Source organism: Colobus angolensis, unplaced genomic scaffold, assembly GCF_000951035.1.
Source record: "Colobus angolensis palliatus isolate OR3802 unplaced genomic scaffold, Cang.pa_1.0 Scaffold424, whole genome shotgun sequence".
NCBI classification, from domain to species: Eukaryota; Metazoa; Chordata; class Mammalia; order Primates; family Cercopithecidae; genus Colobus; species Colobus angolensis.
This window is the reverse complement of record NW_012117644.1, coordinates 1,301,954-1,325,397: the sequence shown is the minus strand read 5'-3', so window position 1 is coordinate 1,325,397 and position 23,444 is coordinate 1,301,954. Positions and strand designations below refer to the sequence as shown.

At 46.3% G+C, this 23,444-nt stretch overlaps 1 protein-coding gene across 1 annotated transcript in view; it reads left to right on the top strand.

Annotated features, from left to right (window-relative positions):
- Positions 1–23,444, top strand: part of LOC105522316 (caseinolytic peptidase B protein homolog) — an 80,525-nt gene that overhangs the window by 33,891 nt on the left and 23,190 nt on the right. The window contains exons 3-4 of the mRNA XM_011956815.1: positions 9,589–9,686; positions 22,144–22,258. Coding sequence (XP_011812205.1) covers positions 9,615–9,686; positions 22,144–22,258 — 187 coding nt within the window. The 5' untranslated portion in view covers positions 9,589–9,614. The remainder of the gene's footprint in view (positions 1–9,588; positions 9,687–22,143; positions 22,259–23,444) is intronic.

The window sequence follows — 23,444 nt, the reverse complement described above, 5'->3', positions numbered from 1 at the left end:
TTGCTGCCACTGGAAACTCCTTCCAGACCTCTGATCCATCAGTGACCCACCCGCTTGGGTCTGGTTAGTCCATCAGTCTTTTACTAGCATTCCATGTGGTACTGGCATCCAGTACCATTTCTCCATTGTGACCACAGGATTATCCCGAGACATCTCATCAGATGTCTCATGAAGTCCACATTTGGCCTAATTGTACCTGATTGAGCAAACAGGTCATCCTGATAAAGAAAGGAGAGGTTAGTCTGGCATGACTTGGCTTCTGCGAACCCATCCTGATGCCTAGTGATCATCATCATTCCTTTTCTAGCCATTCACAAAGCTTTCTTAGTCATATCTGATTGTGGAGACAAGGCATATGTGTGAAAGTCTATGATCAGATAATAACTCTAGTGGTTCAAAGGAAGAAGTGATCTGTAGGCTTGAGTGGCCTGGAAAAGCTTCAGGGCAGGGAAGATGAACCCGAGTCTGCAGAACATAAAGTCAGGGTGGTGGGCAAAGATGATTTTGGCACCACAGAAGAGAACAGTGGTAGTCCAGTGTAGGCCAGTCCTTCCAGTCAGTGCTGAGGAAGTGCAAGCTACAGGGTGGGCAGAGGCTGAAACGGTGTAGGTGGAAAGAGCCCTGGACTAGTAGGCATGGGTTCTAGCTCCCACTCTCCTACTCGTAGTCTCTGTGACCTTGAGCTCTAATTTCCCTTCCCCAGGCGTCTCCACTTCTCTGGTCCTTTTTTCTTTAGTGCTCAGTGTAGTATCTTCTGCTCTTCTCCAGCTGGTGCTGTGGTTTCCCACCTCCTAAGCTGCACAGTGCCTAGCTCCCTGGTACCAGGGGCGTAGGGGGAAGAATCATCATCCTCATCTCAGTCCCCTGAGATCCTCATCTCCTCACTCCCCTGTTGCATAATGACGTTGTTTCTATCCCTGTTTGTCTTTCACTAGTCTGAGTTCTGCCCAAGGGCAAGAACAAGTCTGATTCCATACAGTGGAATGGGGAATGTCTGGATCCATTCCATTAAAACTCTCTCTGTTCTCTGAACGTTAGAAATCTGCCTCCCTGAAGGCAAGGGATCACATCAGAGCGTATCTACTGGGGGGTTGGGACTTGTGGATGACCTTCTGGGAGGTCAGTTAATGTGTGTCACCATTCCCCTGGCCCCCAGACAGGGAAGTCCTGAATGGGAGGAAAGGGAACCTCATTTTGTCCCCTTTCTACAAAGCTGTCTATCCCAAATCTACCTCTAGAAATGCCCGTATCTTGGCTTTGGAGCATCTGAGCACACTGGAAGGGAGGGAAAAAGATGATTTTTCTCTCTTTTTGAGTCATCAGGCCTTTGGAAGGTAGCACTTTGTAGTGGAAAACCAGACCTGGCTTCCTTTCCTAAAAAAATACTTTTCATTATGTAAAATATTAAACATGTACAAAAGAGAGAATAGTATAATAAATCCCCATGTTAAATCCCAGCTTACTATTTATCTGCTCTATGACCATGGGTAAATTATTTTAGTTTTCTGAGCCTCTACTTTCTCAGACTCTTTGTTTGATGAATAATTCAGACACTGTATATAAAAGCATTATACCCAACAAATGTTAGCCTGTCACCTTTCCCTTGCTCTTCTGCTAGACTCAGTTAAATCATCTGTAAACTAGAAAAAATTATACATCTCCTGCTGTCTTCATCAAATTGTTAAATCCATGGCCATTGTGAGCACAGGATATGGCACATAACAAGTGCCCAGTAAGTATTTTTCATTACAGGGGTGGGGTGGGGGGGCATATCTGCAAGTGTGAATGTCTGTGTACATACGTATGTTGAGCAGGGCTCAGTGGTGTGGTTTATGGAAAAAGCTCAAGAGACCAGAGCTCTGTTCCCAGTTCTTCTGTGCTTCCTGCAGCATTCTCAACAAGTTTCTTCTCTCTCACCTTCAGCTTCTGGGAAAGTAGAGGAGAATTGGTTCTGACTTGAGGGAGCCCCGTACATACTGGATGTGAAAACTAAACCAAGATATGAGAGTAGCAGGCCAGGACTCTGAGACTGAGGGCCAGGAAAAGGAGTGAGTAGGGAGGACTCTAGGAGCCCAGAAGGGAGAGCACTGATCACTGGAGGAGGAGAGAACTGGGCCTTGAAGAATGAGCAGGATCTGGGTAATCGGAGAGACCACAGGTGGGGACAGAGTGGAGCTGAGCGGGGAGACAGGGAAGGTGCATGGCTTTTCATCTGTGGTCATCCTCTCACTCTCTCTCTGAATGTTTCCTTGATGGGGAGCTCATACCCGAAAAGAATAGATCAGTCCACATTGACATGTCTCTGATCATGGGAAGGATTTCCCGTAATTAGAAGTTTCAACAAAAACTTCTAATTTGAGATAGTCAACAGACTGCTGAAATAGTGACAATGAGGATGAAGGTGGTAAAGCCACTAGCAGTAAATATGGAAAGCAAGAGTGAATGTAAAAATTATTACAAAGAACATTGTACACCTGTCTAATCCTTCCTTCCAATCATTTTTGAACTTGTTAATCTAATTAGTCCTCACAAAGCCCTTAGAGGTAGTCCTCACAAAGCCCTTAGAGGTAGGTAGGGCAGCCATCATTACCACCAGAGAAGTAGAGCAAGTGCCCTGGTGGATCACACAGCTGGAAGAGGCAGCCCCTCACTGGCTCCCCAGCCCAGTGCTCTTTCAGAGGGAAGGGCTGAGTCATGAGGATTGCAGTGGAATCGTATCACTAGAAGGGCAGTGTGCTGACAGAACCAGGGGTGGGGAGCGGCATGAATGTCAATGTTATTAATAATAATAGGCCAACACATTTGTATAGGACATTTACTGTTGTTACTGTTGTTGTTGTTGTTAAGCCCTCTTATACACATTATATTATTTGAGGTAGGCAAGGGCCAGGACAGAGTAGTGTCAAGGGAGGAGGGAGTGACAAGCCTCCTCCCACCCTCTCAGCTTAATGAGCTTTTGCCAACAGCACGGAGAAGATCTGAATCCCACCTCCACCCTAATTTCATTACTCTCCCTAGGAAAGGCAGGTGGGCCTCTCTCTCCAAACACTTCCTCCCCACTTCCCACCTACAGAGCATAGAGGGTACCGGGGCCTGACCTGACCTCTTCTGCCAACCAGGCAGAGAGGCTTCTGGGACCAGCAAAGAAACTGGGGACTTTGGTCTACAGGAAAAAGGTACATGGTTTTGTACTTGCTATCAGAAAGGTTCTCCTGGGGCAGAAAGAACAGCCATGTTCTGTGTGGCCTCAGAAGATGGCACCTGGAGAGAATATGGTTCAGTCGTCTGGCAAATATTATTGAGTTCCCATCCCATGCAAGGATATATAGCAGTGTATCAAACACAGTGTCTGACTTATAAGAACTCTCAGTCTTAGATGAGACAGATTTTAATGCAGGGTAACCAGTGCAGTAAGATGGAAGCCAAAAGACCTATGGGAGCAGAGAGGATGGTACCCAACTTATGGTGGAAGGAAAACAAGGCTTCCTGGAGGAGAAGCCTGGACTGAGTCTTAAAAGATGAACAGATGTTTTCAGAACCAAGATGGAAGTAGAGTTGGTGAGAGAATCTGGGGCTCATATGTGAAAAATCTGCCCTCAGTTAAATGGGGGACACCCCTGGGAGAGCCATGAGCTTGGGGCTGGGTACTGGGGACATTCAGAGGAGCCAGAGTGACCACCCATTTGAGATGTAGTAGAAGGAACTATCTTCTTAGGGAATTAGAAGAACTCACCATTTTTCCACTTGGAGAGTCAATAATTGTGTCAAATCAAAGGCAGGTACTGAAACAGAGAAGAGGAGTGGGCTCTCTCAGCACCAGTGAGCCAGGCCTTCACTCTCACCGACAGCATTGCCACTGCTTTACCTTGCCCTGGGTGATGAGGTCCAAACCAGCCATAGTGGCACCAATCAGCATCAGCCCCACGACCACCCACCCCCCGCCCCAACACGAGTTTCCTGGCCCAGGCCCTATTGACAGATCCCCCAGAATCTGAAGGAATTCAAGACAAATGGTTAAGAGGATGGAGTTAATAAAATTTGAAAAATTGAGGCCTGTCACTCCACTAAACTTTTTTCAATACCACTGACAGAAACATATTTCCCCAATGAGTGACCTTCCACAGCTGTAGCGGGCAGGCGCAGCCGCAGCAGTGCTGCCAGGAAGCCAGTCTGCTATTTATCAAATATTATAAGCTGGGACACACTAATCTGGAGAGGGAGGGGAGGGGAGGGGTCCTGTACCACACTGCCTGGGGTGTTCCAGGTGTTTGCCCCAGCCCCAGACAGCCAGTGGGAAGTGACGGATGGCCTGCGATTAGCACTCCCCACCTCCATCCAGCCCTTTCACTTACTCCCAGAGGCCTGGCCCTCTAGACCAGCTGCTCGGCCCGATGGGGCCCTGGGTGGGAGGCAAGGGGAGGTCAGGCCAGGGCACGGGCCATCCTGATGCCCCTGGAGAGGGCAGGCGGGTGAGGCCCAACGTGATTATTTATTGGAGTGTAATGGTTTGTGGCCATAGAGGTGAAATCGATCAGTGGTAGAAGTCAGGTTCTATCAATTATTACAGCAATTAGTCAAGTCAGAGCGAGGGTGAAGGGCTGAGGTCCTAATATTAGATGGACACTATCCACGGTACCCCCGCCTCAGCCTTCCTAAAGTGGGGGCAGACATGCTGCCCTGAGGCTCCAGAACCTTGGGGAGCCTTCCCCATGAGTGGTCAGGTGGAGCCTGACCTGAGAGCCTCCTGGGCTGGAGACAGGTGCAGTACTGCTTTAAAAGGAGACCCTGTACTGGCTGGCCCAGGTGCAGAGATGTCCTACCTGTCCCCATCGCATCCTTTATGAGAAGTGACATGACTCCTACTAGAAATTACTCAGTGGCCAATGTTTATGGCACACATTTTTCATTCTGTAAGCAAATATAGATCACTGACAGCACTTGTTTGAAGAGGCTAATCTCACTCTCTGTTCATTCTTCCACTGTCTTCCTCTGTCACCTTCTCTCCTCTTCCCCCTCCTCTTCTCTCCTCTTCCCCCTCCTCTTCTCTCTGCCATTTCTTTCCTCCTAACCATTTTTCTACTCTTCTCTTTGTCATTCTTCCCCTTCCAGAGGTCTCTCCCTAACCCTCCCTTCCGCTGCAGCTCATGTCTAGTGACAAAGCTCCCCTTGAGGCTGTCTAAGAAAGGAGAGACCTTTCCACTGCTTCTTTGCAGCTCCCTTTCTGCCTCCGCTGTGGTTTAGCTCTGGGGGGAGGGGAGGATGCTCTCTGCCACTGGCCCCTCAGCCCTTGCAGAGCCCCTCATTGTTGAGTGCCAGAGAAAGCAGCTCAGCGGGGCTGGGCCAGGAAGGCTGGGCTAGGCTAACAAGTCCCTGAGCACTTTGTTCCTTCCTGAGCCCCACAGTGCTGCCTGTCCGTCCTTCAGCACACTGATGACACTCAGCCTGTGATCTCTTGTCCCCATGAGCTCCTGGAGAGGTGGAATTGTGCTGGACTTGAACTCTAGGTAGCACCTAATAATCTTAAAGACAGGAAGTCTTTAAGGTTATTAAAGAGTCTGCAAAAGAGACAGAAGAAATGGTCACAAGAGTGGAAAGAAAACTTGAAAAGTGGTTTTATAGAACTCACAGGGGAGAGTGTTCAAGGTATCAGTTGCTATAGAACAGTCGTGAAATATAAAGAAGGAAACTGTTCATTGGCTCTGCCAGTCCTTCATTATCCTGCACACAGAAGCTTGCAGATAGAAGGTGCCCAGTAAGTGCCAACAAAATTGAAAGAAAGGATGAGGCTCTGACTGAGCTTCTGAGGACTTGCCCAGTAGTTAGGAAGACCACAGGCACACTCCTTCCTAGGGAGGTTGCACTTTGTCCTGAAAGCAAAGGCCAGCTGAAGGCTTTTTCGTCAGGGGTATATTGTGGTCACCCTCGTGAGAGTAGAGAATTGGAGTTAGGAAAACCTGGGGGTGGTTTTTACTCCTAGTTCAAGCAAGTAAAGCTAGCTTTGTGGCCTTGGGCTAGTTATTTCACTTTTCTGAGCCTGTAGCTTGGGGATTTTAATTCCTATCCCTCAGGGTAGTTGTGAGGATTAACTGATAAAATATATAGAAAGTACCGAGCACAGTGCCTGGCACAGAGTAATTGCTCAATAAATAGCAGTGTTACTATTATTACATCATGACTCCAATGGTCTGCCCAGGAGACATGAAAACATACATCTACACAAAGACTTGTGTGTGAATGTTCATGGCACTGTTTATATCATAGCCAAAAAGGGGAAATAGCTTAAATGTCCATCATCACCTGATAGATAAACAAAATGTAGTATATCCACAGAATGGAGTATTATTCAGCCATGCTAACACATGGATGAACCTTGAAAACATTCTGGTAAGCTTGAAGAAGTCAGACACAAAAGGCCACATATTATACAACTCCATTCATAGGAAGTATCCAGCATAGGCAAATCCATAGACAGAAAGCAAACTAATGTTTGCCGGGGCTGGGGGTAGGGGGACTGTCTGATAATAGATAGGGGATTTCTTTTGGAGGAGGGTGAAAATGTTCTGGAATGGTATAATTTAAACCACTGAATTGTATACCTCATTTCCTTTCCTTTCCATTTTTTAGACAAGTCTGTTGCCCCGGCTGGAGTGCAGCGGCATGATCCCAGGTCACTGCAACCTCTGCCTCCTGGGTTCATGCAGTTCTCGTGCTTCATTCAGCCTTCCAAGTAGCTGGGATTACCAGCATGTGCCCCCATGCCTGGCTAATTTTTTTTTTTTTTTTTTTTTTTAGTAGAGATGGGGTTTCACCATGTTGGCCAGGCTGGTCTCGAACTCCTGGCCTGAAGTGATCTGCCCACCTCGGCCTCCCAAAGTGCTGGGATTACAGGCATGAACCACTGTGCCCGGCCTTGAATTGTATACTTTGGAAGGTTTAATTTTATGGTATGTGAATTGTATCTTAATAAAAAACAATGTATTTGTCAATATTCTGCACTAAATTCCTGTTAGAAGATAATACTGTGTAAAAAAAATTAGTTTTTTCTTATTGATAATAAAAGTTTCCTTCACCTGGATTGTATTTCCTATGGCCTGCCCCTTCCCCCTCCACCTCCCACATCTCTATAGAGCTTTATCCACTTCCTCTGCCACTCAGGCAGACAGCCACATGTAAATGCTTAATAAATTGTTACTGTTGTTCATAAGTTGATAGGGTCTTTTAAGAAGTAGAGACTGTGGCTGGGCATGGTGGCTCACACCTATAATCCCAGCACTTTGGGAGGCCAAAATGGAAGGATCACCTGAGGTCAGGGATTTGAGACCAGCCTGGCCAACATGGTGAAACCTCCATCTCTACTAAAAATACAAAAATTAGCCAGGCATCGTGGCACATGCCTGTGATCAGGAGGCTGAGATGCAGAATTGCTTGATCTCAGGAGGTGGAGGTTGCAGTGAGCAGAGATCGCGCCACTGCACTCCAGCTTGGGCAATAGAGTGAGACCCTGTCTCAAAAAAAAATAAAAATAAAAAATAAGAAAAGAAGAAGTAGAGACTTGTGGCTGGGTACGGTGGCCCCACACCTGTAATCCCAGCACTTTGGGAGGCCAAGGCAGGAGGATTGCTTGAGCCCAGGAATTCAAGACTAGCCTGGGCAACATAGTGAGATCTTGTCTCCTAAACATTTGTTTTTGTTTTTGTTTTTGTTTTTTTTGAGATGGAGTCTCGCTGTGTCACCCAGGCTGGAGCGCAGTGGTGCAATCTCCGCTCACTGCCAAGTTCCACCTACCGGGTTCATGCCATTCTCCTGCCTCAGCCTCTCGAGTAGCTGGGACTACAGGCACCCACCAACACTCCCGGCTAATTTTTTGGAGAGACAGGTTTCACCGTGTTAGCCAGGATGGTCTCAATCTCCTGACCTTGTGATCTGCCTGCCTCAGCCTCCCAAAGTGCTGGGATTATAGGTGTGAGCCACTGCACCCGCCCAAAAAAATTTTTTTTAATTAAAAAATCTTTTTAAGTAGAATAGGAATACTTCTGTATCATGATATAAATGTTTTCACATACTGGATTGAGAAACACTGGTTTTTACTGTCCATCAACAGTGGTTGGACACCCACCCTGAGCCATACCCTGTGCTAATTGGTTTCCCAGCCAGCCCATTATATCCTTTGGCAGGGACTGAGTCTTAACCTTCTTTTATTCAGACAGTACTTCCTGAGCAACAGAGAAGCTCAAAAAATACTAGATAATTATTACCTTAATGTTCTGTGTAACACACATTTATTGAGCATCTGCTGTGTACAAAGCAGTTTTCTAATTATGTTTCTGTCTTCCTGCCTTGAGAGGAGTGCCTTTAGGGCAGGGCCAGATCTGATTCTTCTGCATCCTCAGGCCCCATTCATTCAGGGTCTGCCGACTTGAATAGAATGGATGGTTTTTGAAGAAGAGAGTGAGGTGCTTAGACATGGGCTTTGGGAAGGCTGTGACAGCACAGAGAGTCAGAGTGACCTTTCCTCCATAACTGCCAAGGCTGGCACAAAGTAGACACTTTATACAGGCTTGTCAGCTGCCAGTACTTAGAGACAAGGTAGATACATGGCCCCAAGCTAACCCCTTCTTTTTGTCATACTCAAAGTCTTTGTCCTTAAGTCACAGGAACTAATGATTGGAGGAAATGTCCAGCCACACACACTCAACCACCAACAGCTAGAGTGGCGTAGACAGGTTGCTGGTGGTGCCCATGCCTTTCCAGAGGTCTCAGCTGACTCAGACAGATAGGAAATGCCCAGAGGTAAGAGCGCATAAAAGGAGAGCAGCAGAAAACAGAAAGAAGGGGAACCATTTAATTGTTATTTGGGATATTCTCTGCTTTAGAAAGGAACCCTTTATATGGCTTCATGAATGAATGTTTATCTGTATGCTGATAGGGGCAGCTTCCTATTCTTGAGGAGACTGGGGGCTGGATTTGTATTTAAACAGATAATAATCACCTAAGGAGAAGTGGCCTTTGGTGTAAAGCCTGACATAATTTAATGAGTGAAGGATTAAATGATGCATGGAGTGTCCACAGGCCTCCTCCCTTCCCTGAGACTTACCTTGGCTTCAGGCGGGCAGATCACAAGGTCAGGAGATTGAGACCATCCTGGCTAACATGGTGAAACCCCATCTCTCCAAAAAATTAGCCGGGCGTGGTGGTGGGTGTCTGTACTCCCAGCGACTTGGGAGGTTGAGGCAGGAGAATGGCGTGAACCCGGAAAATATGGACATTTTAATGAATACATGTATGAAATTGTGTGTTTACATGTATTTGTGCTGGGGTATATTAACCTGTGTAGTTATTTGGCATACTGTGTTAGCATGTTCAGCTGTGTGTATTTGTGTATGTACAACGCATCTGCGTGTATGGAGTATGTTATGGAACATGTGTGCATGCACATGTAGGAGCCCCAGTCCCATGTTCTTCCACCATTTGTAGGTGTCCATGGACATTCTCAACATAGAAATCAGAGCCCTAAGCCACCTCCAAGGGAAGGCTGAGGTTCCACTGATCATTCATAGAGCCTCTGACTTTTTATCCTTCTCTTGCCAGGAGCCAACCCCCTGCAGAGGAATGAAATGGGACACACGCCCTTGGATTATGCCCGAGAAGGGGAAGTGATGAAGCTTCTGAGGACTTCTGAAACCAAGGTAAGTCTCAGGGAAGGGAGGAGGCCTGTGGACACTCCATGCATCATTTAATCCTTCACTCATTAAATTATGTCAGGCTTTACACCAAAGGCCACTTCTCCTTAGGTGATTATTATCTGTTTAAATGCAAATCCAGCCTCCAGTCTCATCAAGAATAGGAAGTTGCGCCTATCATGACCAGGGAGTGGCCTTGGCCACTTCTGGCTGCTGAGCATTACCTTTAAATTTGGTTTATGAAGTGATGGGTCTCCCAGGTCCTTTTCAGAGGAGGGGGTGCTAGCCAGACAAAATCTTTAGCCCAAGCAAAGATTTTAGTCGTATTTTTCCTAGGCCTCATATATTCTACAGCCTCATCAAACCATCTTTTCCCAGCATCACTCTTTCTAGAACTATTCCTTCACCCCTCCCCTCCCCTCCACGCAAACTCCTGAAAGCCTAGTATAGAATCTGAGCCAAAAAATCCTCCATTCTAATTCTGTCTTCCCAACCAAACTTTTGAACTCCCTGAAAACAGGGCTAAGTAACTCAGGAACTGCTGGACAGAACTAGAACTAGAATCACAAAATCTCAGAGCTGGCAGGGACTTTAGAAATCAAGTCCAGTGATGGGAAATCTTACAAAAGCATAAGCCAATAAATCAGAGGAAAATTGAGTTGTTCAAGTAGAAGGAGAGAGACAGACTAGAGCACTGCCCACGTGGCCTGCCCTTCCCTCCTGGGGAAGTCTCTGAGGGGACTCTGCTGTTGCCACAAGTTTCAATCTCTGAAACCTAAATCAGCTGACTTATTTTGCTCCTGGAGAAACTGGAGCCCAGGGCTGTGATGTGGCTTGCCTTTGGTCCCAGAGTGAGTTAGCATCAAAACTGAACATAATAGGCTTGACTACAGGTCATGTGGTAGGTTCGGTGACAGGACAGGGACTGCAAAGACCAGGTTTTTTACTTTTACTCTTGTGCCCTTTCCAACATCAAGGAGTCTGGTATCCACAAATTGGCTGAAGTACCTTGAGATGATTCAGTGTGGCAGGTCCCACCTAGTGGCAAATATTCGCTGTCTTAAGTCTAAGCACTTAGCTTCCTGGAAGGAGACTGAAGAGATGTGGGTTCTGATCCTAGTTTCACCACTCACTGCCCATGTGAGCTTGGGCTAGCACTTCCCCTCATTAAAGCTCAGTCTTCTGTGATATGAAAACATTGTACTAAATGGTTTCTGAGGTTCTAGGCAACGTATGATTGTATATGGATCAGTCAGGATAAGCTAGATTATGCTATTGTAACAACCCCAAATTTCAGTGGTTTAAAACGAAACAAAATAAGATTTATTTTTGCCTTATGTTACGTGTTCCTTGTGGTTGTGGATGAGGGCAGGCTCTATTCATCCTAGGCACTTAGGGATCCCAGCAGGCAGAGCAGCCACCCACTGGAATGTTGCTGGTTGCTTGCCAGAGGGAAAAGGATGCTCTGAAGGGTCTTACATCCATAGTTAAATGCTCAGCCTAGAAGGAGGATCCTTTCCTTCCACTCACTATTCATTGGCCAGAACTAATCCCATGTTTCAAACCAATCATAAGGGGGCCAAGAAAAGTAATCCTACCATGTGCCTAGAATGGGAGAGCTGGAAATATTTGATAATCAACATCAACCATACAGAGTTTGCCTCCCTGGTAATTTTAGTAACTGTCTTGCAGTAGTTTCTCCTGGAGAAAGGAAGGAATTAGGAAGGGTGACTAGCTTTTCACAACCCATCCCCAGGGGCCCTTGTGACCAGAAAGAACTACTAAATTTCAGAGGGCAAGTGCTTGTCTCCTTTTGTTCAGATTTTTCTATCGTAGGAGCAGGTCGGGAGGTTGGGTCAACTTCCCCAAGTGCCTTAAGGAAATCCCTCAGCACTGTTGCGCCTAACCTTAGGGACTGCACTCTCATCCTCAGCTCCCCTTTCAAGCCCAGTTCCTTTCCCCTGAGAGACCAGCCCTGGACTTGGCCAAGAGTACCTGTGGCTTTTGAACTTATGTGACAGAGCAGGCAGTGATCTGGCCACTGAAGCAAGACAACAGGCCCCCTTAGTGCCAGTGCTGGTGGAGGGTTAGGCCCACTGAAGGTTAGACCCTTCACAAAATTTAGCTGCCCAAGGGAAGTGGCTTGATGTTGGCCACATTGTTACAGGGCTAATGTCCAGAGTGAGCAAATGGCGGCTGCAATCCCCTGTGCCAGTCAGACCCTTCTGGAGCATGGAGGGCAATTACAGACACCATATTCGAAGTAGACATTGATCTCTTAGAATCTGTGCAGAGAAAGGCAGTAGGGTGGCAAGAGGAACTGTGCCATGAGAGAAAGCTGATGGTAATAGGGCATCTGTCCAGAAGAGGAAGAGCATAGGAACAGCTCTGGGTGAGAGGGAATGAGATTTGTTCCATGGCAGAGCCACAGTGGGTAGGCTTATTGGGCAGCAGCTTCAGGGAAGAGCCCTAACACAGCTGTCCCACCGTGGAGGCGCTGCCTTAGAGGCTAAGAAAACCACTTGGAGCCAGTCCAGGGATTCCGTAGCTCTCAGCTGGAAGACCATTTCATCTGTTGTCACCTCTGTGCATTTTATCCCTTCATCCAGTCTGGACTCTCTCCATTCTGAATGTGTCCACTGAGCATCTCCACCTAATTGCTTTGCTGTCCCATCAAATTCTACCTATGTGAAGCACCCCTCAGCCCTCACTGGGTGTCAGCAGCATTGGCTTTCTCTCAGTTGGTTCAGCATCTACTTGGTCACCCATTCATTCTGTTCTGCATTTTTCCTCCAAACTGCAAAAAGCTTCCTCTTCAAAATTGTGAGGCAGGCTTTTGTGGGAAGAACACCATTTTAGACCTGGTTTCTTCTCCCTCTGCCAGTAAGTAAGAAGCAACTGCCTCTGAGTTCAGGCCCTGCATCTGTAACATAATGACTCAGGCCTGGAGGCTGCTGAAGCTCCAGCCTGGGCCTCATCTCCTGGCTGTTTGTCTAGACATGGGTTGCTGTCACTCTGATCTTATCTGGTTCCCCTTCTGTCCGCTCACAATCCCCCTGCCACCCAGCTCAGCCTCCTCCACCTCCACCTACCACTCTGTAGTCAAATTATGCTCATAGAAAACTTGTGTTAAAGTCATATGCCCCATTATAGAAGTTTTAGAGATACAGAAAAGTAAAATAAAGAGAAATAATATAGTACATATTTATGAATGACATCTATGTGCCAGACTCTGGGCTAGATGGGAAGAAGACTGATGAGTAAAACACTCAAGGAGCTACAGTGAATAAAACACTGAAGGAGCTACAGTCTGATAGGGAGACAGGCAAGTAAACCATGACACCACTGAGTCATCAGTGGTATAACTTATCAAGGAAGACCTCCTGGAAGAGATGACAACTGAGCTGAATTTAATTCAAAGACTGTAGCCCTCCTACCAAGACATAACCACTATTAATATTTTTAATTAATTATAACAATAATAGATACTGTTTTTATCAAATGCATCTAGGTACTGTGCCAGGTGCTCAAATATACATTTTTTCTAATCCCGTAGCAAATCTGTGAAGTAGTTCTTGTTACCCCTGTTTCACAGATGGGAAAACTGAAGCCTCAGGAAAGCAAGCAGATGATTTACAGAAAACCAAGTTGTTATAAGTGACTATTAGGAATTGAACAATAGGTTTCCTCTTATGATATGGTATTAGCCTTCTCAGGATCATATCTATGTATAGTTATATAGATGGCCTTTTTAAAAAAAAATATGGTTGACAGTCCACCATATATACCAGGAGTTCTCAAACTGGCAGCTACATTTTATATAGCCACCCAGAGTTTTCCAAAACTGTGATTGTAATGCCTTGGAGATTGGGAGTGTGCACTGTCCAGCCACAGGGCCCCCCATTCCCTCTTATATTATGTCCTTGATTATCAGACACTTTTGTTTCCTACTTGGCCCGAAGGAGTTACGATCCTATTCTATATTTGGAATTTGCTTTTTATTCACTTAATATTATCGGTGATTTTTCCATTTAAAATTATCCATAAGCCTAATTTTTTAGTTAATTCTGCCCTTTAAAATGCGTCATTTACCCTAGAATCTCTGTCACCTTAAGTGGTCTGAATGATGTGTGCCTCACTATTGGCTTCCTCAGTTCTTTCAGCATTCTCTGTGCCGAAGCCTCCTTAGACCCCCCTGAGAATATCCAGAGGTGATGAGGCCCAGCCCCATCCCAGAGTTTGCCATCTGGCACTCTTAGCTCTGATACCTGCAGACTGATTTGTCTTAGGAGGGTTCGCAGAGTTGGTAGAGTTTCCAAGAAAGCGTGGATCACCTCCTGGCAGAGAGAGCAGGGCAAGCTTCAAAGAGGAGGTAGCCTGTAATCTCACTTTGAAGGATTTTCATAGATGGAGAGTTTAATACTTAAAGCCAGGACCATTTTCATGTCTTAACTAAGAGACGAAGGAGAGGTAGAAATACATCTCTGTTGACATGATAGCAGATAAAACAAAAATATGTGGAGCTATGCCATGATGAATATTCAGCTGAGGGGAACGTGCTTGTGCCAGCCTGCATCTCCACTCCCAATCCTCACTGCACTGAGACTCACGAGGAATTTATTACTCATTTTAATCACACCCAAAGAATGCATTGGCAGGAATATTAGGCAGATAGGCCTATCCTATATATTTTATTTGCATATCCCAGTGACAGCATCACAAGCACATTTCCTATCTCTATATTTTTTCATTTGCTTCAGGGGCAGCTGGGGATGTGATGCTCCCCTGGGCCCGCATTCCAGGCTGAGAGCCTGGGTGCTCCTCTCAGAGCTGAGTGCAGCCCTGCAGGAGGGGGAGAGGAGGAGCACACAGGAGGGTAGGAGGGTTATGTTCTTCCTCCCCTCAGCCTTGCTCAACCCATTCTGTGCTTTGGTGCCAGCTTGCCATGTGCCTGGCTCTGTACTTGGCCCTGTGGCTTACTATGGTATGGGCCAGACAGTGCTAAGTGCTTTTTAGGGACCAACTTTCTCTTTCTCTTTTTTTTAACTTTTATTTATTTTTATTTTTTTCTTTTTTTGAGACGGAGTCCTGCTGTGTCGCCCAGGCTCGAGTGCAGTGGCACGGTCTCAGCTCACTGCAACCTCTACCTTCCAGGTTCAAGCGATTCTCCTGCCTCAGCCTCCCCAGTAGCTGGGATTATAGGGGGCCACACCACAACCGGCTAATTTTTGTGTTTTTAGTAGAGACGAGGTTTCACCATGTTGGCCAGGCTGGTCTCAAACTCTTGGCCTCAAGTGATCTCCCCGCCTTGGCCTCCCAAAGTGCTGGGATTATAGGCATGAGCCACCATGCCTGGCCTTCTTTTTAACTTTTAAAAGCTTTTTATTGAAATATACTTGTATAAGATACACATATCAGGAATGTATAGCTCACTGTATTTTCACAAACAAGACATACCTTATCGAGAAATAGACTGTTAGAAGTACCCCAAAAGCCTGCCTCAGACTCCCTTCCTGACTCATCCCCCAAGGGTAGGCATTATCCTGATATTTTTAACTTTTATTTTTGCATAATTTTAGAGATAGTACAATTAATTCCTATAAATCCTTCACTTAGATTCCCAACTGTTAACATCTTATCATACTTGCTTTATTTTTATGTACATAACTAATACATATAAGGATATATATATAATTTTTTTCTGAATGATTTAAGTTTACACATGATGTCCCTTTACCCCTAAATATTTGTATGCATCTCCCAAAAAAACGAGGACATTTTCTTATAGAACCTCAGTATAATCATCAAAATCAGGGCATTAATATTGATTGATACTAATCTACAGATGTTATTCCGATCTCACAAGTTGTCCTAATAATTCTCTTTACAAGAAAAGACGGTTTCAAAATCCAAGTTGCATTCGGTTGTCATGTCTCTTTAACCTTCTTTAATCTGGAATGATCCAAACGTTATGATGTGGAAATCAAAAGGAAAAATAAAACATAATAATCTGGAATGGTTCCTCAGTCTTTCCTTGACTTTTATGACCTTGACTTTTTTTTTTTTTTTTTTTTGAGATGGAGTCTCGCCCTGTCACCAAGCTGGAGTGCGGTAGTGTGATCTCAGTTCACTGCGACGTCCTCCTCCTGGGTTCAAGAAATTCTCCTGCCTCAGCCTCCAGAGTAGCTGGGACTACAGGCGCCCACTACCACGCCTAGCTAATTTTTGTATTTTTAGTTAAGACGAGGTTTCACTATGTTGGCCAGAATGGTCTTGATCTCTTGACCTCGTGATCTGCCCACCTCGGTCTCCCAAAGTGCTGGGATTGCTGGTGTGAGCCACTGCGCCCAGCCGACCTTGACATTTTAACAAGTGCAGGTTTGTTATTTTGTAGAATGTCCCTCAATTTGGGTTTATCTGCTGTTTCATTGTGATTAAATTCAAGATTATGCATTTCTGGCAAGAACACCCTGTGGGGTTTATTTTCAATAAATGTATCAAGTTGCCCTTTACTAGAAGCATTAATACTTCTAACAGATAGAAAATTTCTGTTTGAAGTCTCATCTTCCTAAACAGACTGAACTCCCTGAAGGCAAGTCTTTCCTTATCTCCAGGTGGATGGTGCAGGCTTTGGAATCAGACTGCAAGGGTTAGTGTTCTGTCTCTACACTTGCTGCCAGTGGAACCTTGCTTGAATTTACTTCATCTCTGTATAATGGGGATGATGATACTATCAACTTAATAGGGCTATGAGGATTAAAACAGCCAGTCCCATATCAGTGAATGCTAAAATTAATGAGTTGAAGTTTGAGGAGTAACAGGATATTTACACAGTGTCAAAGTCTCTCCCCACAAGATACTTTTTAATTACAAAGGGGAAAATAACAGTGAAGAAACCTGGCAGCCGCCACCTTAACCTAGTGATTGAAGTTAAGACTACCAGTTATGAGATAAGTCAACATCACATCCCTTTGATTTGATGCCTGTAGTAGCCTGTATTTGTAGAGCCCTTACCAAGCTCCTCCCATCCTTCTTTCTCCTCTCCTCCAAATAGAATATATACATATCAAGTATTTTTCTTCTCTAGTTTACTCCACTGGCTAGCCTTTCACAAGGCTGGGCACATAGCTCATGTCTTTAAAAGTCAATCATTGCTGGGCATGGTGGCTCACGCCTGTAATCCCAATACTTTGGGAGGCCAAGACGGGTGGATCACCTGAGGTCAGAAGTTCCACCTGAGATGAGCACAAACTCATTTTCTCACTTTAGCCACTCTTCGCCCTTCGTAACCTTCTCTCATCAGTCTTGTCTCTGATCCACCTAGCTATTTGCAGAGGAGTGACATGATCAGATTTACATGTTTAAAATATTGGCTTTAGCAGCAAAAGGAGGATGGACTGGAAGAGAGGAGAATGGAATCTGGGATGCCGACCTAGTGATTACCAAGTGTGACGGGGCTGACACCTGCTTTGTGTTCAGCCTTCCTCTACAAGGATGTGTACTTTGTGGACTTGTTTAAGAGACTTTCAAATTCCTTGGGTGCCTCTCTCATCTCCCAGTCTTGTGTTCCCATGTGCTCTGCATCCCCTAGACTTCTTTGTTGGCACTCCTGGGCTCCTGTTTTATCATTCCCCTCCTCCAGGCTTTCTCCATCATCATCCCTGCCCCGACCATCTCATCTGTTATCCCCTCATTCCCTTTGTTGACCTCCCTTCCCAGGCCTCTATGTCATACCGTTTCAGGGCATGGTAGAAGCCCCGACTATGATGTGAGTTACCATCTGAGTCAGGGACTCAGGAGCATGGGGCATACCTGAGTTTATTTATGAGGAGCAGGTGGACTGTATAGACCTGATCTCCCCTTGAGAGAAAAACTGCAGCTTGGCCTCTCTTCTCTTCCCCCTCCATACCTACCTTCCCATTCTTGCCCAGGGTTTTGTTCTGCCTACCCCCTACCCCTACCACAGCTGCTCCCTCAGTGAACACACTGCCAGGTTCACTGTCACACCTCTGCCCTGAGGGATGCCCAACAGTTGGGACGCCTGCCATATCCCTTCTGTAACCCTCCCCCGCAGAGCCACTCAGCACAGCCACCTACCTCTAAACAGAGCGAGCCCAGCTAGGCTTCGCCTCGGCCTCCCAGCCCTTTCCTGTAAATGCACTCACAGCCAGGAGGGGTGCCATATTAAATCAAGACTGATGGAAACCAGTGACTGCGATTATCCAGCCAAGATGCAGCATGGGAAGCTGGTCGCTGATGGCTCCAGGTGAGGGCTTCTGAAGCTAATTGTGTGTGGCTTTTATTAAGAAGATGCTCAGTCTCCCACTCCTGCTCTCCTGGGTGGCTCCTTTACAGTACCTCTCTCAGCTCAGTGCCCTCTGCTTCTGCAGGCTGAATTCCTGCCTTCTCTTCTCCTCTAGTGGGTCCCTATCAGAGCAGAGCCTTGAACTCGGTTTTGTAGCCTTCCTTCCCATCTCCCCAAAGACAGGAACAATAGTAGCCTGTATTTATAGAGCCCTTACCAAGCTCCTCCCATCCTTCTTTCTCCTCTCCTTCAAATAGAATATATACATATCAAATATTTTTCCTTCTCTAGTTTACTCCACTGGCTAACCTTTCATAAGGCTTGGCACATGGCTTAGGTCTTTAAAAGTCAATCATTGCTGGGTGCGGTGGCTCACACCTGTAATCCCAGCACTTTGGGAGGCCAAGACGGGTGGATCACCTGAGGTCAGGAGTTCAAGACCAGCCTGGCCAACATGGGGGAAACCCAATCTCTACTAAAAATATAAAAACTAGCTGGACGTGGTGGCAGGCACCTGTAATCCCAGCTACTTGGGAGGCTGAGGCAGGAGAATTGCGTGAACCTGGGAGACGGAGGTTGCAGTAAGCCAACACAGTGCCACTGTACTCCAGCCTTGGCGATAGAGTGAGACTCTGTCTCAAAATATATATATATATATATTTTGAACATATGAAAAGACAATCATTCATTTCATATGTTTTTTAGCACAAACTCTATGTTAAGCATTGGTAAAAGAACATGAAGCAGTAATCTTCTGCCTGCCTGGCTTAATCTCAGTGTGCTTTACATTTTTATCAAGAAGTCTGATCCATTTTCTGAGGTTTTTCTGAATTGGCATAGATATTTGGGACTCCAGGCTGGGGAGAATCAGAATGTGCTGAGATTTAGGCCATGGTTTGAATCTTTCCCAAGACCATCTAGAAACCTCCTGGAAAACTAACCAGTTCACGGTGTAACTTTCCCCACCCTACCTGTCACCTCCATAGAAGTCAAGAGTCCTTTCCTTTGCCCAAGAAATAAACAGGAATACCAAACAACCTGAAACCATGACACTGAAGAAGAGTTACAGGAAGTAGAAGTGTTTCCCCAGAGAAGACTTAGGGAGGCCACACTGGTCATACCCAAATCAACAAAGTGGAAAGAAAAGTTATGTTAGACTTTGCCTATGGCAAAGGGAAAAGATACGTTCTGTGAGGCCCCACAGACCAATGGGTGGAAGGTACTCAGAGGTGGAATTCTCTATCATGTAAGGAAAGCTGACAGCAAAGATGAGCCGCCTCAGTCAGTGGAGGCACCTCTAGAGCCGGGTGAGTGTTGAGACTGCACACTGCAGACCTAGGGTTCCTAGAGATGGACTCTTGAGAGCCGCCTCTGGGGCAGTGGTAGCAACCAAGTGGACTTGGCTCCTGGCTTCTGCTTGAGCCAGAGTAACTCTTCCTTTCATCTGTGGAATTCCACCTACAATTAAATTAGTTAAAGGATTGCAGTGCCAAAAACAAAAAAGTCACTAGATTAGACAGTCTGTTATCAAAATGCAGTGAAGGAGAAGAGGAGTCACATTTATCAAAGGCTTAATAAGGGTTAGGTAGAAGGTAGCCATTTTGGTCACTCAGACTACCTCTTAATGCTATGTGCCAGAGACTCTGCTGAGAACTTATATATTATTGCATTATCTCATTTAATCCTCACCTTGTGGCATTCCACAAGGATCCTACAAACTAAAACTGTCAATACTATCCTGTGTTTTAATGAGGAAAACTAAGATTCTGAGAGCTTAACTTCCTCAAGTGCAGCTAGCTAGGAAGTAGATGAAGTTGAGGGGTGAGCTCAGGTCTGTCTGGAGCAAAGCGTGCTTTTCTGCGCAACTTGCCTCACTGTGAGCCAAAAGAAGAGCCAAACCTCAGATGGAGACAGCTGAAATAATTAAAGCAGATGCTGTGTGTAAGGTGCTGAGTACAGTGCCTGGCATACAGCAGCCATTCCGCAAACGGTAGTCACCTTTATTCAGTTAGCAACACAAATTGATGCCTTCTGTGAGCCAGGCCCTTTGCTAGGCGCTGGAACTATAGAGATGAATAAACATGGTCTTGTAACCAGTGACCTCATGATCCAGGAAGGAGAGACAAACAGGAAGTTATTTAAGTGCACCAGAGGTCCCAGGGCCTGGGGTAGGTACAAAGCCTTACAACAGACTCCCTAGACAGTACCACATTGGAGGTTGGTGGGAAGAGAGAAGACCTTTGTAGTGGGGTAATAGTGTCAGCGAAGGCCCAGAGGCAGGCATACTCTGGGACTCATCACTGAAGGGAAGTGGGGAAACTGACCCAACAAACCCTTGCAAGCCACCTTCTGTCCCTTTAGGCTCCTTCCATGGTGTGCCCGACTGCAAGTCAGCACTGTCCCAGCTAGTATGTATGCATCTCACCATCAGAGCCTCCAGCCCAGTGGACCTAAGTGCTGAGTGGGGCTGGGTGGGCAGGGAGGAGGAAAAAGCAGATCTATGGCTGCAGTCGGCAGAGCCAAGTGATGTATGTGGCGCCTGAGGGAGCTGCACAGTGACACTCTGGATTCCAGCCGGCAAGTGTCACTCCGCTGGGATTGGCGCCGAATTATTGCTCCGTATGAAACCCCAGGACTGATGGGAGCTTTCAGTATAGACTGATAGCAACAGCCAAAATTGGATTGTTTGCTATTTATTTTTTTTAACTTCTGTCAAGGTCACTACTGTAACAGGAAAACACTGCCCAAGCAGTAGGTGTTTTTTATCCTCTCTGCCTGCAGGAGCAATCTGCAACCACAACTTTTGTGACAGGGCCTGACTTTGACAGCTGTCTTTCCAGAAAGATGTTAGTGTTACAGGCTTGGGGAAAAGGAGCCTCCTAAAGACCTGGTCATTCCTTTCCAGTTCAAGATCTGCTTCCTTCCCCTCCAGCTCCCAGCCTCCACAAATACTCTACCATCAGGACCCTGCCCTCACTCCTCCCTGCCTGTTCTCCAGACAGTCCCATGGCTCCCTCCAGGCCCAGTCCTCCTCCAGCTTCTTCAAGCCCCCTGTTCCCCAGAAAGCCCCCCCAACAGATGTTCCACACTTATGTGTCCTTCCTTTCTCTACTCCTGCACCACTCCATCTAGCTGTTAATTCTCTCCTCTTTGTATCTGTCATTTTTGCAAACACTCACCAGATGCCCCACTATTGCCAGGACGCATGCTAGAAATAGCAGTGAGTCAAACATAGGGCCTGTCCTTGGGGAGCTCATAATTGATTTAGGGGACAGACTTACAGACATTCACCAAACTTGTTTTCAAGCAGGTTTTTGTGTTTTTAGTGAAAGATACAGTGCTGGAGATGCATGCTTTGCACCCTTGAGGAAGATGGTTGCGAAGTATTTTTGTGCAAGCTGTGCCTCATCTCCTGACTTTGAGCTGCCTGAGGGCAAGCCCGGGTCTCCTCTTCTGCACGGATAACCAAGCTTAGGCTTCTCCTGCTGCCTTTTGTGAAGTGGATGAAGCTCAGGGCCAGACATGACAGACCCTCAGCATCAACTGGAACCTCCCAGGGGACAGGGCATAGTCCTGCTTCTTCCCCTGCCCCACCCTTTCATCATGGCCATGCACAAGGCTGGGCATGCATCAATTGCTGAATAATTATGTTTAATAGAAATACAGCATCATTGAAATTCATAGCTGTCTTTTGAACATCAAAACGTTTTTCAAGAGGAAAGAGAAAGGAATTTATACTTATTAAGCACTTATTCCATGCCAAGCGTGATGCTAGGCCTGTTACATATATCGTCATATTAATATTTAATCCTCAATTTGCTAATGAGAAAACTGAGGTGAAATAACTTGCTCCAGGTGATAAGCACATCTTGTCAGTGATAAAGCTGGGATTGGACCCAGGTCTTCTGTCAGACTCCAGAGCCAGGGTAATCTGCTAGCAGTACTTACTCTACCAGCAGAGTGAGCTGAGAGCCCTGAGTGGCAGCCACCTGAGTGGAAAGTAGAAAGGGCTGGACCAGCCTCCAGCGACCATGAACCAAAGCTATGAAGCAGGACTGCTGGAGACCCAGACCTGGTTTTCCCCTAGCTGGGGGATAGAATGAAGCTATGGTGCTATGGTTCCAGCAGCCCTCAACCATTTGCCCTCTCTCCGCACAGTACCAAGAGAAGCAGCGGAAGCGTGAGGCTGAGGAGCGGCGCCGCTTCCCCCTGGAGCAGCGGCTGAAGGAGCACATCATTGGCCAGGAGAGCGCCATCGCCACAGTGGGTGCTGGTGAGTATGTGGGATGCCGGAAAGGACAGAGTGGTTCATGCTCTGCTGCAGTGAGGTGTACATCCTGTCATCACCAAACTGGATAGGCACTGTTAATAATATTAAAAGTTAGCATTTGTTGAGTACTATCTATATGCCAGACATTGTTATAAGTTCTGTGCGTGTCATGTGTCATTTAATCCTTATAGCAGTCCTCTGAGGTTGGTGCCGCTCAATCCCATTTTACTGATGAGGAAGCTGAGATCAAAATGCCTAAATCACTTGCTCGAGGCTGCTTTCCTATGCATAGAATTTAACTCTGACCGTCCTCTGGTCCGCTACCCTCAACCCCATTTTTCAAGTGGGAGAATTGAGACCCAGAGAGGGATAGGAGCTTGTCTGTCACTAGCAATGTAGCAGCTGAGCCAGAACTTATGTCCCAATCTGCCAACCTGGAACTCTTCTATCACTTCCGGATAATTTGTCAACAGCTGGCCTAAATTTATAGAAAATATCCTGAACAACTTTTGAGTGTCTTCTCCACCACTGAAGCTCTTATTTCCATACTTTGATCCTTGGGAGCCAGACTCCCTCTGGTGTAACCCCTAATGTAATGGCCCTCCAGCCTGTGCAGACCCCACGAGCAGATAATTAAGGTTCTGCTGAACACAGTGGCCTCATCTTTGTTCTCCATCTCTGAAGTACCACTCCTTGGGCTTAATTTCAGACAGATGAGGCAAGGGAAGAGGAACCCCAGGCCAGGCCAAGACAAAGGTATATCCCCCAACACAGTGGTTCTCAAAGCATGGTCTCTGGACCAGCAGCATCACTATCATCTGGGAACCTGTTTTTTTTTTTTTTTTTGAGATGGAGTCTAGCTCTGTTGCCCAGGCTGGAGTGCAGTGGCCCGATCTCAGTTCACTGCAAGCTCTGCCTCCCGGGTTTACGCCATTCTCCTGCCTCAGCCTCCCGAGTAGCTGGGACTACAGGCGCCAGCCACCTCGCCCGGCTAGTTTTTTTTTTCTGTATTTTTTAGTAGAGACGGGGTTTCACTGTGTTAGCCAGGATGGTCTCGATCTCCTGACCTCATGATCCACCCATCTCGACCTCTCAAAGTGCTGGGATTACAGGCTTGAGCCACCGCGCCCGGCCGGAACCTGTTAAAACTCAGATCTCAGGCTGATTCCACACCTGTGGAATAAAAAAT